We start from the raw sequence: 12,178 nt of genomic DNA on the forward strand, positions 1-12,178 counted from the left end.
GGCCCATCGAACCCAGTCAAATAGATCTGATCCGTTAAGAACGGAACCAAAACACGGCCTGTTAGTAAACAGACTGGGCGGTCCATTAGCAGGCCGATGCCCACCCCTACCCACAAGTGATACCCAGCTCTGATTGGAGCATCTTCCAGTCAGACGGCTCATCAGGTCAGACTTAGACTGGGAAAAAGCAAGTACTACCACCAATGGGTCCAAGTGACCCGGATGCAACCCATTTCCAGCTGAAATATTGGGAAGACAAAACTTTACTTGATCCAAACGTACCACTTTAACATGCAAAGAAGTCTTGCCTATTCATGAAAGAATGTGGACCTCCGACCATACCCAACCACAACAGGGTTAGATCTGAAAACGGGTACGGACCCAGTCAAATAAATCTGATCCGTTTTTCCCTCAAAACGTTGTGGCATGCTGTAGTAAAACTCAAATTCCAAGGGTATCAAAATCATTTGAATCGACATAAAAAAGATAAAAGATAAATAAGTTTTAAAATGTAGAGAGAGAAAAAGAGGAGCTGGATTGGAAGGGTCCATACGTCACCTGTTATATAATATATTTATATTTTTATTGGATAATTATTAAATAAACAAATTTCCACTCATGGGTTGGTCTGAAAATGCGTTACAAGGAGGGGTTAGATAAAAAAACGAATGAAAATAAAAAGGAAATTCAGGAGGAGTCAAAGTCTCTCTCTCTCATCAGATGTTTCTCAGTGGTGAGGGGAGAAAGGTGAGATGTTTTGGGGTTGTTAGGGTTTTTTGAAGCCTCTGGATGTTGGGATTCTGTTTGTAGGCAAATTGGGGATGATTGGTTTGTTGCTTCTTATAGCACAAGGGTGATCTGTACTAAAGGTCTCTTTTTGTGCGCGCGTGTGTGTGTGTGTGAGAGAGAGAGAGAGAGAGAGAACTTCTGTTTTGGTTTTAGTGGGTTCCTTGTTTTTGGTTTTGGGGTAGTATGATTGCTTGGACTTAGCATGCTGGTGGTGGTGATGATTGGGCCAGGTTGATCATGGGAGAGTGATTTTCTGGGTGTTGGAGAAAGGTGGTCCTTTTGTGGTTTTGGATTCTCTTTGGAGAGTTTTAGTGTCATAAAGGTTGGTTTTTTATTGGTTTCTTGATGGGTTTTCTGTTTGTTGCCTTTGGGGTTTGAGTCATTCATTTTTCTTCATTTTCTGTTTGGTGGATTTTATTCTGGAGTTTTTTTGGGGGGTGTTTTATGTGGTTGTGAGATGGTGGTGATGGCGTGATGGATGGGTAGTAGTATGTGCTGAAGATGGTAAGAGAGACACGTTCGGAATGCAGAGCTTCGTTCCTTCTCTGGGGGTGGCGTATTCAGTGTAATCATCCTTCATACCCAACTTTTGATTGTTTTTTTCTTTTGTCTGGAGAGGAAAATCATGGTTTTGTTTTTTGTTTTTTGTTTTTTGTTTTTTCTAATATTGAATTTTAGTATACTGTTTTGTTACTGGCCTGTGATGGTTTTCAAGATTTGTTCTTCCTGTTGATGCAATGTGGTCAATGCTTAGCTTGAGAAAATGGAAAAACTTATAGTCAATTAGTTGTCCTCTCAGAAAACGGCATAAAATATAAAAAAAAAATCTTTCTCAAGTTTGCTCATTATGCATTTTATAGCGAGACCATTCTTAGGTCTGCCGCCTTTTACACTCATGCTGACATTTTTTGTTATCACAATTATTTTATGGTTCTAACATACGTTGAATTCCTCTTCCGCTTGCTCTGTTTCCAAGTGTTTTATTTAGTTTTCAAATCTATGATATCTCATGATATGGTCGTAATCGAAATGATTCTCAGTCATCCAAGAAAACATTCGAGCAGGTTCATGCAGATTGAATTATCTTAAATTTATCAAATTTGACTTCACAATCAGAAATTATATTGTATTTCCAGTCATTTCAACTTCTGTAGCTGACTTCACGTATGGAACTCCTGTTATATTTCCAATCACTTCAAGTTATATAGCGGTTGAACTTCTATTGTCTTTCCAAGCATTTCAAGTTCCATAGCGGTTAAATCTTCGAGCTTAGTGGTGTATTGTCAGTTATGCACCTATTCTCTGTTAATAAGATCATATATCTCATTCTTAACTTATCTTAATTGCTTTCATCAGTGTTGCAGAGGGGAACCACGGTCATTCTCGAGTTCCTGATGTTGTGACTCTCGAACAACCAGCTGGATTTCATCCCGAGGATGTAGCTAACCTAAATAGAAGTATGCATTCAAAGCCCACTTCTGGATTTCACCTTGCCACTTTATTTTTTTTTATATAACTTTTCAAGATGTATAATGTGAAATAAGAAAAAAAGGAAATTGATTATGCCATGGAAGAAACATAAAACCAAGTTAATTTATATTGTTCTTCATAGTTTTTGCAAGTCACATCCATATGTGCATAAAATCTTTGAAGTGCCAAAACAAGAAAGGGGAAAGGGGGTGATCGTCTTTGTGGAGGCATCTTTCCACAATTCATGCTAGAAGGGGATGCCCACTTTTTTTTCTGAGAGAATGATCCAAATTCCAAAGAAACAAAGAATAGTTTTCCTAGAATCTAACTATATTTGTTTACTTTCCTTTATTTTGCTGCTGCAGACCCTAATTTTAATACAAAATCAAGCAGCCCTAGTATCATCTCTGGTTCTTACCAATTTGGAAGTTCAAACAAGGTCCGCAGGTTCATTTTGTTAAAGCATATATGCTCTTAATTTTTTTAAACCAGATTGCCTACTTTTCTGGAAAGCTTAAGCAACCTTTGTGAAATTTGATATTTTATGCAATCAGACATCTGCTTCATCCAACATTCCTCCTTCAGTAGCTGCTTTTGGATCACAACATTTATCTGCGCAAAGAGGACCACAAACTAGTCTGGGTTCTGTCTCCAGTGGGCAATTAGAGAATTGGGGAGAATCCACAATGGCAGATACTAGTCCTCGAACTGATACATCGACTGATATTGAACCAGACGAGAAGAATCAAAGGGTGATGTTACTATATCCAGTTTATCTTATAATATGATCAAGATGCTCTTATACTGTTTTTGCTATTGTTGTACGTTGTACTGGTTCCTTATAAGATTTTCATATTAAAAACAAGTCTCAGTCTTCGGCTTGCCTACTTCTGTAGGACTAGGATCATTTACCTGATTGCATAGTTTAGAACATAATAAGATTTTTTATTTTTATTTTTTTGACCCTTGAACATAATCTAGGCTTCACAATTCTGGTAGTACTATGTGGCAAACAACTTGTCAATTTTATCTGTTTATTAAAACTGATTTACAAAGTGCAGTGTAGATTCTTTTCAGTTTGTGCATGCATTTGTTGTTGTTGTTGTCTTTTCTTGTTTTGTTTGATTATTTTTAGGTCTATGTTTATATTCTTTCAGTTGCTGACGTATGCTAATTATGTATTTTTAAGAAAAAATATACTTTCATTGTCTGCAACAATAGTTGAGAAATTTCCAGAATGTTTAATTGTAAGTTTCATATAAAAGATTCTTCAGATGCTGAAGGGAATTTAATTATTAGTTAAAACTGCATTACCGTGAAGTTTTTTTGGATGAAGTTAAATTATTAAATCTAGACAAAAGATTAGATATCACAGCATGTCATTGAAACAAGCACCAAATCCTGTTTGATGAGATGTTTGAATGCTCATGTTCATTTAGGCTAGATATTCCTCTTGTTTTGTCCATGAGGGATCCACAGGATCATTAATGAAAGAGGAAATTGAGCCATTAGGAAGTTATGAGGCTGACTTTAAGGAACAATAGGTAGGTAAAAGAACTTACATCATTGGTCCTGCAATCGTGTGGTATTTTCTATTAATGCATGCATTTGTGTCTTCTAACACATTTACTCTGTGCATACTAAGGGAAATAGTGACGCATATCTAGTACATGCTAGGTCTTCAAAAGATAATTTTCTTTTCCTTTTTCTTTTCTCATCTTTGTGATAAAATCAATGTTGTCTGCTGCTGATGGACTTTATTTCTTGATACAGTTTGATGCTGGCCAAATGGCGGCTGTTGGGCCTTCTGACTCCAGTGACAGATCCAAGGAAAAATCTGTGGATCAAAAGGTCATGATTCACTCTATGCTGTCTTGTAATTGGATACTTTGTCTTTCATTTTGTTGAGGGTTAAGGGTTTACATTATGCATTAGTTTTGCAGACACTGCGTAGACTTGCTCAAAATCGTGAAGCTGCAAGGAAAAGCCGTTTGAGAAAAAAGGTGAATCTTTAATTGTTTATTACTGCCTGTTGTATCAGGAGTTGCTGACATATTAATCTTCATTGTTCATGCTATCAATATCCTGGAGGATGTGCTTCCTGTTAGTTGCTGAGATGTTAATCCTCTGTCAATGCCTTTTGGAGTTGCGGGACATGATTATGTTTTCTGTCATGATCATGTATCAGCTCATGTTTTACTCTGAAGTTAACTTGGCCAACCATCACTCACAAGGAGGTCAAACCAATGGAGATGGTCAATTGGTGTTGCACATTATATTTCCAGGATGAAGGATTCACCAAAATTTATGGTGATTGTTGGTTACTGGTAATGTTAATTGATTTAGCAGTCTGCTCATGCCATAACAAAAAAATGTTATGGAGTGTCGATGTAGAACAAGTAGCCCTAGTTGTCATGGAGTATCAAGATAGTGATAGAGGCATAACTTTTTATTTTGGTATCAGATCGAGACAGTTTGATATCCATTGGCAAGCTTATTCTGTGTATTATAGTATGCTGAACCTTCCAAAATATTGTCTGGGATAGTCAGTGTAGGGACTTCTATCATGTTAGAGGTGAAATTTTAGTGTTAGTTTCTCATGTCTTGTTTAGGTTAAATTTTGATTTATAAGTTTCGCTAAATTAGGAGGTTTGCTTGATTGACTATGAGGTTTAGTGATTTCTTAATGGAATTGTGGGTGGTTTAGAAGTCTGTTAATGGGTAGCTTTCCTATCTAGGGTTTGGAGTATATAACTAGGGAACCAGTTTTGTTTTTCATTGTTATCAGATAAGTCCAGAACTTCTTTCGGAGATTTCTTGCTTCCTTGTTCTTTCAGGGACAGCTTCTCAATTAGGATGAGGATGGTGTTCTTCTTCTTAATCATCTTGCTGTGCCTGGTTTCATTTGTAGATTTAACTGTCCTTGCCCAAAAAAGTTCTGGTAGTATTAAAATATAGTTGGTTTGGAGCTGATATTTTCATACATTCATGCAGAAATGGAAAAGTAAAAGCATCCAGTGCACTGCTTACACAGCCAACCATTTCATGTGTTGTGAGTCTAGTAACATTGTGGCTCATTACCACATAACTATTTAATGTGAAGCTTTGAGCTTGTGTTCCCATTTATTTGTGCATATTTTTGTATATTTGTCTGCATTGTGTTTGATTTTTTGTTACTTCTGAGTTTTCACTTCTCACTCATTAGTTTCCTGTGCATTTTGCAATACAAGTTTGATCACCAGTTTTGAGCCATTCCTACTGTTTGTCAAAACCCAAGTGCTCAAAGATTGGGTACTACCACTTAACGGTCTTTACACCATTAATTGAATAGATCTGCTTCATGTTCAGGAAATGAATCTATGAATGGTTTTTTCTAGATTCTATCGGACTTTTAGTCTGAGGTTTCTGTCTTGAAATTTCTGTACTCCTTGTGTTGTTCAAGGTCGGATTTGAAAAGCCTTGTAGTTTAGTTGCCCATACTGGTCAGATTGTGGAGCCACCAAGGCCTCTTATTATATACCAGGTTGGGTACTTCTCTTGTTTCTTGGTTTAGTCTTTCAATGCCACCACCACTTCATGCTGGTTAAAATTTTTCATGCCACCACCACTTCATGCTTTACTTGATGGACCCAGCTTGGTTTCCTCATTTCCTTATGAAATTTGACTTGTCCAATAAGTGATGATTGGCACTACAATGATGATGTCATTCAGGTAATGGCTGCTGGATGTGACTTTAGCAGATGATTCTTTTCTAAATATGTAACCATGGTTATGGAAGGTTTGATCATATGCACTGAGTTCAAAGCTGTGGGAACTGCATCATGCCATGGCACAACGTCTTGATCATAGGTAGAAAATGTTAAAATGATATGACCCCATAGGGGGGCTTTGACTAGTGTCTCTTTCAGTTGTGGGTGCATTTAATGGATGCTGCTTCTATTTGTGATTTTGCAAATGTAGAGTTGCTTGTGGTCATTTAAAATCTGAAAATAGCAAAGGAATGAACGATTGAATCATTGATAGATACTGTAATGCACATGAAGTGTGATGAATAATAATGGCTTTTTATCTGATGATTGGAATCTGGATCATCTTGTCATTACCTTTCATTGGATATCTTTTTCAAGATAAAAAATTGGTGAGATGTGCATAATTTAGTGAATTAGTTCTAAAAATGTTGTAACTGCTGGTTTGTGACATGTAAATATCTTCAGAGTCCTTTATAGTGTTGGGATTGTGTGTTGATTTTATCCATTCTAGTAAGGAGTGCATTCTTTTGGAATTTTATCTTCCAAAAGTAAGAGCATCTTAGTAACATCTTGTTCACCATTTCTTTCTTTCTTTTCTTCATTTGCAGTCCCTTCTGCTCGGTATTTTGTGGGATGGTTATGTGACTTTACTGGTTTGACATAATCTCTGCTTGGTTCTATCACTTCTGTGTGAATAACCATGCTAGCCATCCCTTCAGTTTCTGTCAAAAAGGCAAACAAGATAAACTGAACTGAATGTGTTCTATTTGCTTGGTGCTGTTGTAGATAGTGATCCAACTTGAGTGCTGCAACTCTTCTGTTGGCTAATTTTTATTTGATTGAGTGTCCATAGTTTAGGCTTATAAGAGCATCTGTAGTTGGAATACTGATGATCATTTTTTCCTGTACAGGCATATGTCCAACAACTGGAAAGTAGCCGGCTGAAGCTGACACAGCTTGAGCAGGAGTTCCAAAAGGCTCGCCAACAGGTAAAAGTTTATTTGTGTAGTCCTTTTGATACCTAATTTGTCAATGCAATCATATTAGACCAACCCATTATCAGAAAATAAAATTCAACTCTAAAAGCAGTTTGGTGTGGTTAGTCCTGAGCGCTGGGGAGATGTAGAGTTAGAACAGCTTGAGCCAGTTGAGTGTTTTATATATCCTTCATTTGCTAATATCTCTTCTGTGATTTCCAAGTCCAGCCCCAGTGATAAATTAATCTCATGGTTTTTCTGTGTCTAGCTGTGTAGATTTTTTTGAAGATTTTGGGTATGATAGGTTTTTCATGTTTTTCTTTCTAATTCTGTGAGTTTCTAGCATCTGAGTGTTTATATCGCATTGTGTAGGGAATATTCATTTCAAGCTCAGGCGACCAAAGCCATTCGATGAGTGGAAATGGTACTGCTGCATTATGATTCTCTTGTGTTTGAAATACGCAATCAAGAAAGTTATTTGGATATTATCATGTTTTTTCTCCACTTTGGAATCAAAATCCCATTAAATAAGTTGTCTCCATTAGTTTGCATACTTAGATGCGAACATTCATATATTAATATTTTTTCTCCACTGTGTAATGGTAGCTGGTGTGTCTGCACGCATGCGGTGCATGTATGGCACCATTGTGTAATTACAGTTTTCTCCTCATGATCCCCTTTCCCTTTTATTTCAAAAACATTCGTGAGATAATATTGGCTTGTCTTTTTTATTTTCACATACATATGAACAATATGTGCTACAGGTGCCTTGGCTTTTGACATTGAATATGCCCGATGGTTGGAGGAGCATAATCGTCAGATCAATGACCTAAGGGGTGCTGTAAACTCCCATGCTAGCGATAATGAGCTTCGGGTCATTGTTGATGGCGTCATGGCTCATTATGATGAAATTTTCAGGGTTAAGGGGATTGCTGCTAAATCTGATGTCTTTCATGTGCTATCAGGCATGTGGAAGACTCCAGCAGAGAGGTGTTTCCTGTGGATTGGTGGATTCCGTTCGTCTGAAGTTCTCAAGGTGAGCAACTAAGATTTTCTGGTCCCATTCAAGATGTTTAAGGAAAAAAATTGTTTAATAAGATGGCCAAATTACCTTTATTTTTTGGATGACTGATGAAAACCACCTTGCTCACCGAGTTTCATAGGCGTAAAACCCGATGTCTTCCTTGCCCACCAGGGATTATGCCCAGCTTTGGCCTCACAGTGAGGAATGCACACCCGTGTGATTCGAACTCATGACGTCCTGTCAACTTGGTGACATTCACGGGTCGCCCCTACCAGACGAGCAGAGCGCTTGCCAACATATGATTTTTACCACACAAAGATTCCCAAATCCCAAGAATACTAAGTAATAGGAAAAACTAGACTGTCATAAGCGCCAGTTTAGTTTGCAAGGAATTTAGTTGCTGCTCTTAATCTTTTCTCCATAGTATTAACAATTAAGTACAGCATGTTCCTGAAGCTATTTGATCTACCTGAAGTTGAACAAATTTCAAATAGAAGTGTCAGACACTTTGACCATTTGATTTTTAAATTCCAGCTTGCACTGCCAATCCATAGATTTTTTTGTCTTTTTTACACGATTGTGATAGATCCTTCTCTTTTAATGAAATTATGCAGCTACTCTTGACACACCTGGAGCCTCTAACCGAGCAGCAGTTGATGGGTATCTGCAATCTACAGCAATCATCCCAACAAGCAGAAGATGCGTTATCCCAAGGGATGGAAGCTCTGCAACAATCACTTGCTGAGACCCTTGCATCTGGTTCTCTGGGCCCTCCTGGGTCATCAGGCAATGTGGCTAATTACATGGGCCAAATGGCTGCAGCTATGGGCAAACTTGGGACACTTGAGAATTTCCTGCGGCAGGTATGCATATTTTCTCAGTGATGGAATTTTTTGAAATATTGTGAAAAATATCATTGACATCTTCTAAACCGTTTTTAACTTGCAACTATATTTTGAAAATGTTGGTGTATATATATATATATATGTTTTTATTGGTGAAGCCTCGGGCGAAAACGTTTCTGACTTTATCTATATTATTTCATATTTTAGTTTTTTTATCTCTTTGTAAATTATAATTTTCTTTATTGTTGTCAATATTTTGCCAATAAAATGCAAAAAAATGTAAAATTTGAATCCACAAGAAATCGATAGCTATATAATTGCCATTTTATTTTCTGCTTGTTCTCTGTCACTGTTCCCGACGCAGGAGTGTAGTAGTTGTTGACATGGTGACCATGATATATAGTTGGATTCTAACTTACAATTTAGATTCCACTTGGGCGCCAGGACTTGAATCCAACTTATTTGTAACTTCCAGTCAGTTGGAGGCTTGAATCTGAATTCATGAATAGGTCAGGCGATTTGTGTGTGTCCATATTGAGCTGCATCTACCTCTACTCTGGTGGGATAAAACCCATAATAGATAGCCATTAATCAGGTCAACTGAAGCTGAGTCAGTATGTGTTCTTTATCAGTGAATTTTAGAGACAACTAGATGCAATCCTTGCACACAAGGGGTCCGATGTCCAAAAACCTGGCTAGGTGGGTCAGCTTAAGGTGTTCAAATTGAAGGATGTTGAGAGTTCAATACCTGGGCTACGTATCTCTTGTTGCATGGCCAGTGCAGCAGGCTTCCTGGTGGGGCGGCTGAGGGGTTTTAACCACTTGGGGTTGAGCCATGCGGCAGGGTGTCATTTTCTTCTGTTGCCCATCACTTGAACCAGGGTTTCCCCTTATTAAATTAAAAAAGAAATAAAAAAAAGATGCAATCTCCCACCTGAGCAACAAGTGTGTTCGTCTGGTACCGACTGAATATCATTTTTGCTCCTGTTGCCAGGCTGACCATCTCCGGCAACAGACTTTGCAGCAGATGCACCGGATACTAACAACCCGTCAAGCCGCACGTGCCCTGCTTGCTATCAGTGATTATTTCTCGCGACTGCGTGCTCTCAGTTCACTGTGGCTAGCACGCCCGAGGGAGTAGACATCACATTCTTAATTCTGCCACGAGAAGATTGAAGCAATTGATTGGTGCAATGAACCCCAACTCACCATCCTTATTGATTCAGAATGGATCAGAGCGCAAAGTGTTGCTGCAGGACATTACTTTGACTCGTTGCATGTGCTGGGTGCCTGTGCAGTTTGTTTAGGACAGAATTGCACGCCTATGTCCAGTGAGAGGTTCTGGGATACAGGAAGTCAAATCGTTCCGGGAATGTGTTAATTCATCTGTATCATGGCTTTTGGGAACCCTCACAGGTGTGTTGTATGTGCTTACTTTCATGATAAAACCCATTGTTATAACGTGTATCATGAATCGCCAGCAGACTGCAATGTGGAATATGAGAGAGAGAGAGAGAGAGTCTTACAAATCCTATAGCGCTCAGATCATTGATAAGGTTTGGACATTTTTATGTTCTATTTGCAGTAAAACAATATGTGCACAAGTGGGAATGGTTGCATGTATGTAGCCCATCTCTATAAGATGGTTGGTGGTGCAGTGGATGGCGAGTCTGGATGGTGGTTCTGCACTGACCGGTTTGGTGCATGCATGGATAGCAGCGCTCAATGGCGGATTTCATTTAGTTTGGCGTGTGAGTGCAGGTTTGATTTAGGTTGGAATGCCGAGCATAACAGTTCGGATGCTGTTCCTCTAAATCCATAACCTATGCATCAAAGTTTACTCTATCAAGCCTTAATGCCTTCATAGAGGAGTGTTGTGAGCTTGACAGAGAACCAAATAAAGCACAGACGGAGCATGAACCCTTTCTAAGCATGTTAGAGTCGAGCACAACTCCAAGTGCCCGTTATGTTTCATGCAATTTTCATGGCAAATTGCTGAGCTGACATCCCTTTCCCTTTCCTACCATGAGTGAAACATCAATCATCATGGTGCATGTGCAAATCCTTTCATACCCCCTCCCATGAAAGCATTCACATGAAAAGGCTGAGCTAGCCGGATTTTTTGGAACTCTGCTCATTTCCCACTAAAGGTTTTTCTCTTCCATGGGAATGAAACAAATGGGCCCAATAAAAAGTATGGTGGAAGCGGCATAGAACTTCATTCATCATTGTTTCTTTTTTACTTCTCATTTCTACAGGATGCGTCAAAGAAATCATCAGGTGATAATGAATTACTTAATTGGCTGAGCACCATCAATCGGTCATTTGGCCTATTAATCACAGAAGACGGCTTGGGTCTGATATAATTGGATCCAAGGTTGTTAAATCCGTAGAACAATTCGAATTCTAACAGGGAAGCTATACCAAATTCGCACATACATTTGCATGTAGATGGGAAAGATTTCGTCAGACTTTAAGTTGGGATTGGATTCAGATTTGGGTTTGGATGCTAAGAATTAAAAACGATTTTAGTACTGCTAGGCTACTACTAATGATTTTCTCCAAGACGTGTCAGAGTCTAGCTAAATGGACCTGGACTTGGTCAGATAACTGACGCAAATAAGAAAATGGCTGCTTAATTACTTGCGCGCCTTATATAGATGATCGCCATCATGTGGGACGGAGTGGTCCCTAGCAAGTTGCTGTAATCCAGGTAGGGCTGCAAAGGGATTGGAATACGAAGATGGATCTTATTAGATCCAAATCCAAATCGTACAATGTAGATCCAAGTCTGGATCAGATCTGACATGGTAGGGTTGAATATGGATCGGAAATATATGTGGCAAGGACAAAAAACAATAAAAACTAAGCTCTTTAGATGTGAAAAATGAAACAGGGTCGGATTTTAATTTGGATCTGAATTAGATCCAACCTAAAATTTGGAGTCAAATCCAATCCGAATCTGAAAGATGTCCCATATTAGCAAATCTGAATCGAATCAGATCTGCATTTGGATCTAATTGTGAGGATCCAAATCCAGAAATTGGACCTGATATCCAATTGTATCTGATCCTTTTGCAGGCCTAGGTCCAGGTAGAATCCAGAGTTGGTCGAGTCCAATTGTGCCCAAAATTAAGGGGGTTAAGGGGTGTTTTGTTGAGCCCTTCAAAGGCAGAAATTTCCACTACATGTGATGTGAGTTAGAGAAGGAGAGTCAACGGGTTGGACCTGGTTCAGATTTGGGCGGGCTAAACCCGGATCTGATTTTGAAGTGCTGGTACTGGGTCTGGGACCTGGGTCCGATCAAACCCACAATAAGAAAAA

General features: G+C 38.7%; 1 protein-coding gene across 3 annotated transcripts; it reads left to right on the forward strand.

Annotated features, from left to right (window-relative positions):
* Positions 1-670: 670 nt before the first annotated feature.
* Positions 671-10,337, forward strand: LOC149819677 (transcription factor TGAL1-like). 3 transcript variants are annotated; one of them, XM_089982681.1, is made up of 11 exons: positions 671-1,354; positions 2,146-2,246; positions 2,625-2,698; positions 2,814-3,011; positions 4,033-4,110; positions 4,203-4,262; positions 6,920-6,997; positions 7,358-7,409; positions 7,750-8,021; positions 8,624-8,872; positions 9,849-10,337. In XM_089982681.1, exons 1-11 carry the CDS (start codon positions 1,314-1,316, stop codon positions 9,993-9,995), a joined length of 1,350 nt encoding a protein of 449 aa, XP_089838807.1. In that variant the 5' UTR covers positions 671-1,313; the 3' UTR covers positions 9,996-10,337. The 3 variants fall into 3 exon arrangements, with proteins under 3 accessions (XP_089838807.1, XP_089838809.1, XP_089838808.1); XM_089982682.1 differs by lacking the exon at positions 671-1,354 and having other exon boundaries at positions 2,208-2,246; positions 2,625-2,706; XM_089982683.1 differs by lacking the exons at positions 671-1,354; positions 2,625-2,698.
* Positions 10,338-12,178: the final 1,841 nt, after the last annotated feature.

This window comes from Nuphar pumila, chromosome 12 (assembly GCF_984573655.1).
Source record: "Nuphar pumila chromosome 12, dmNupPumi1.hap1.1, whole genome shotgun sequence".
NCBI lineage: Eukaryota > Viridiplantae > Streptophyta > Magnoliopsida > Nymphaeales > Nymphaeaceae > Nuphar > Nuphar pumila.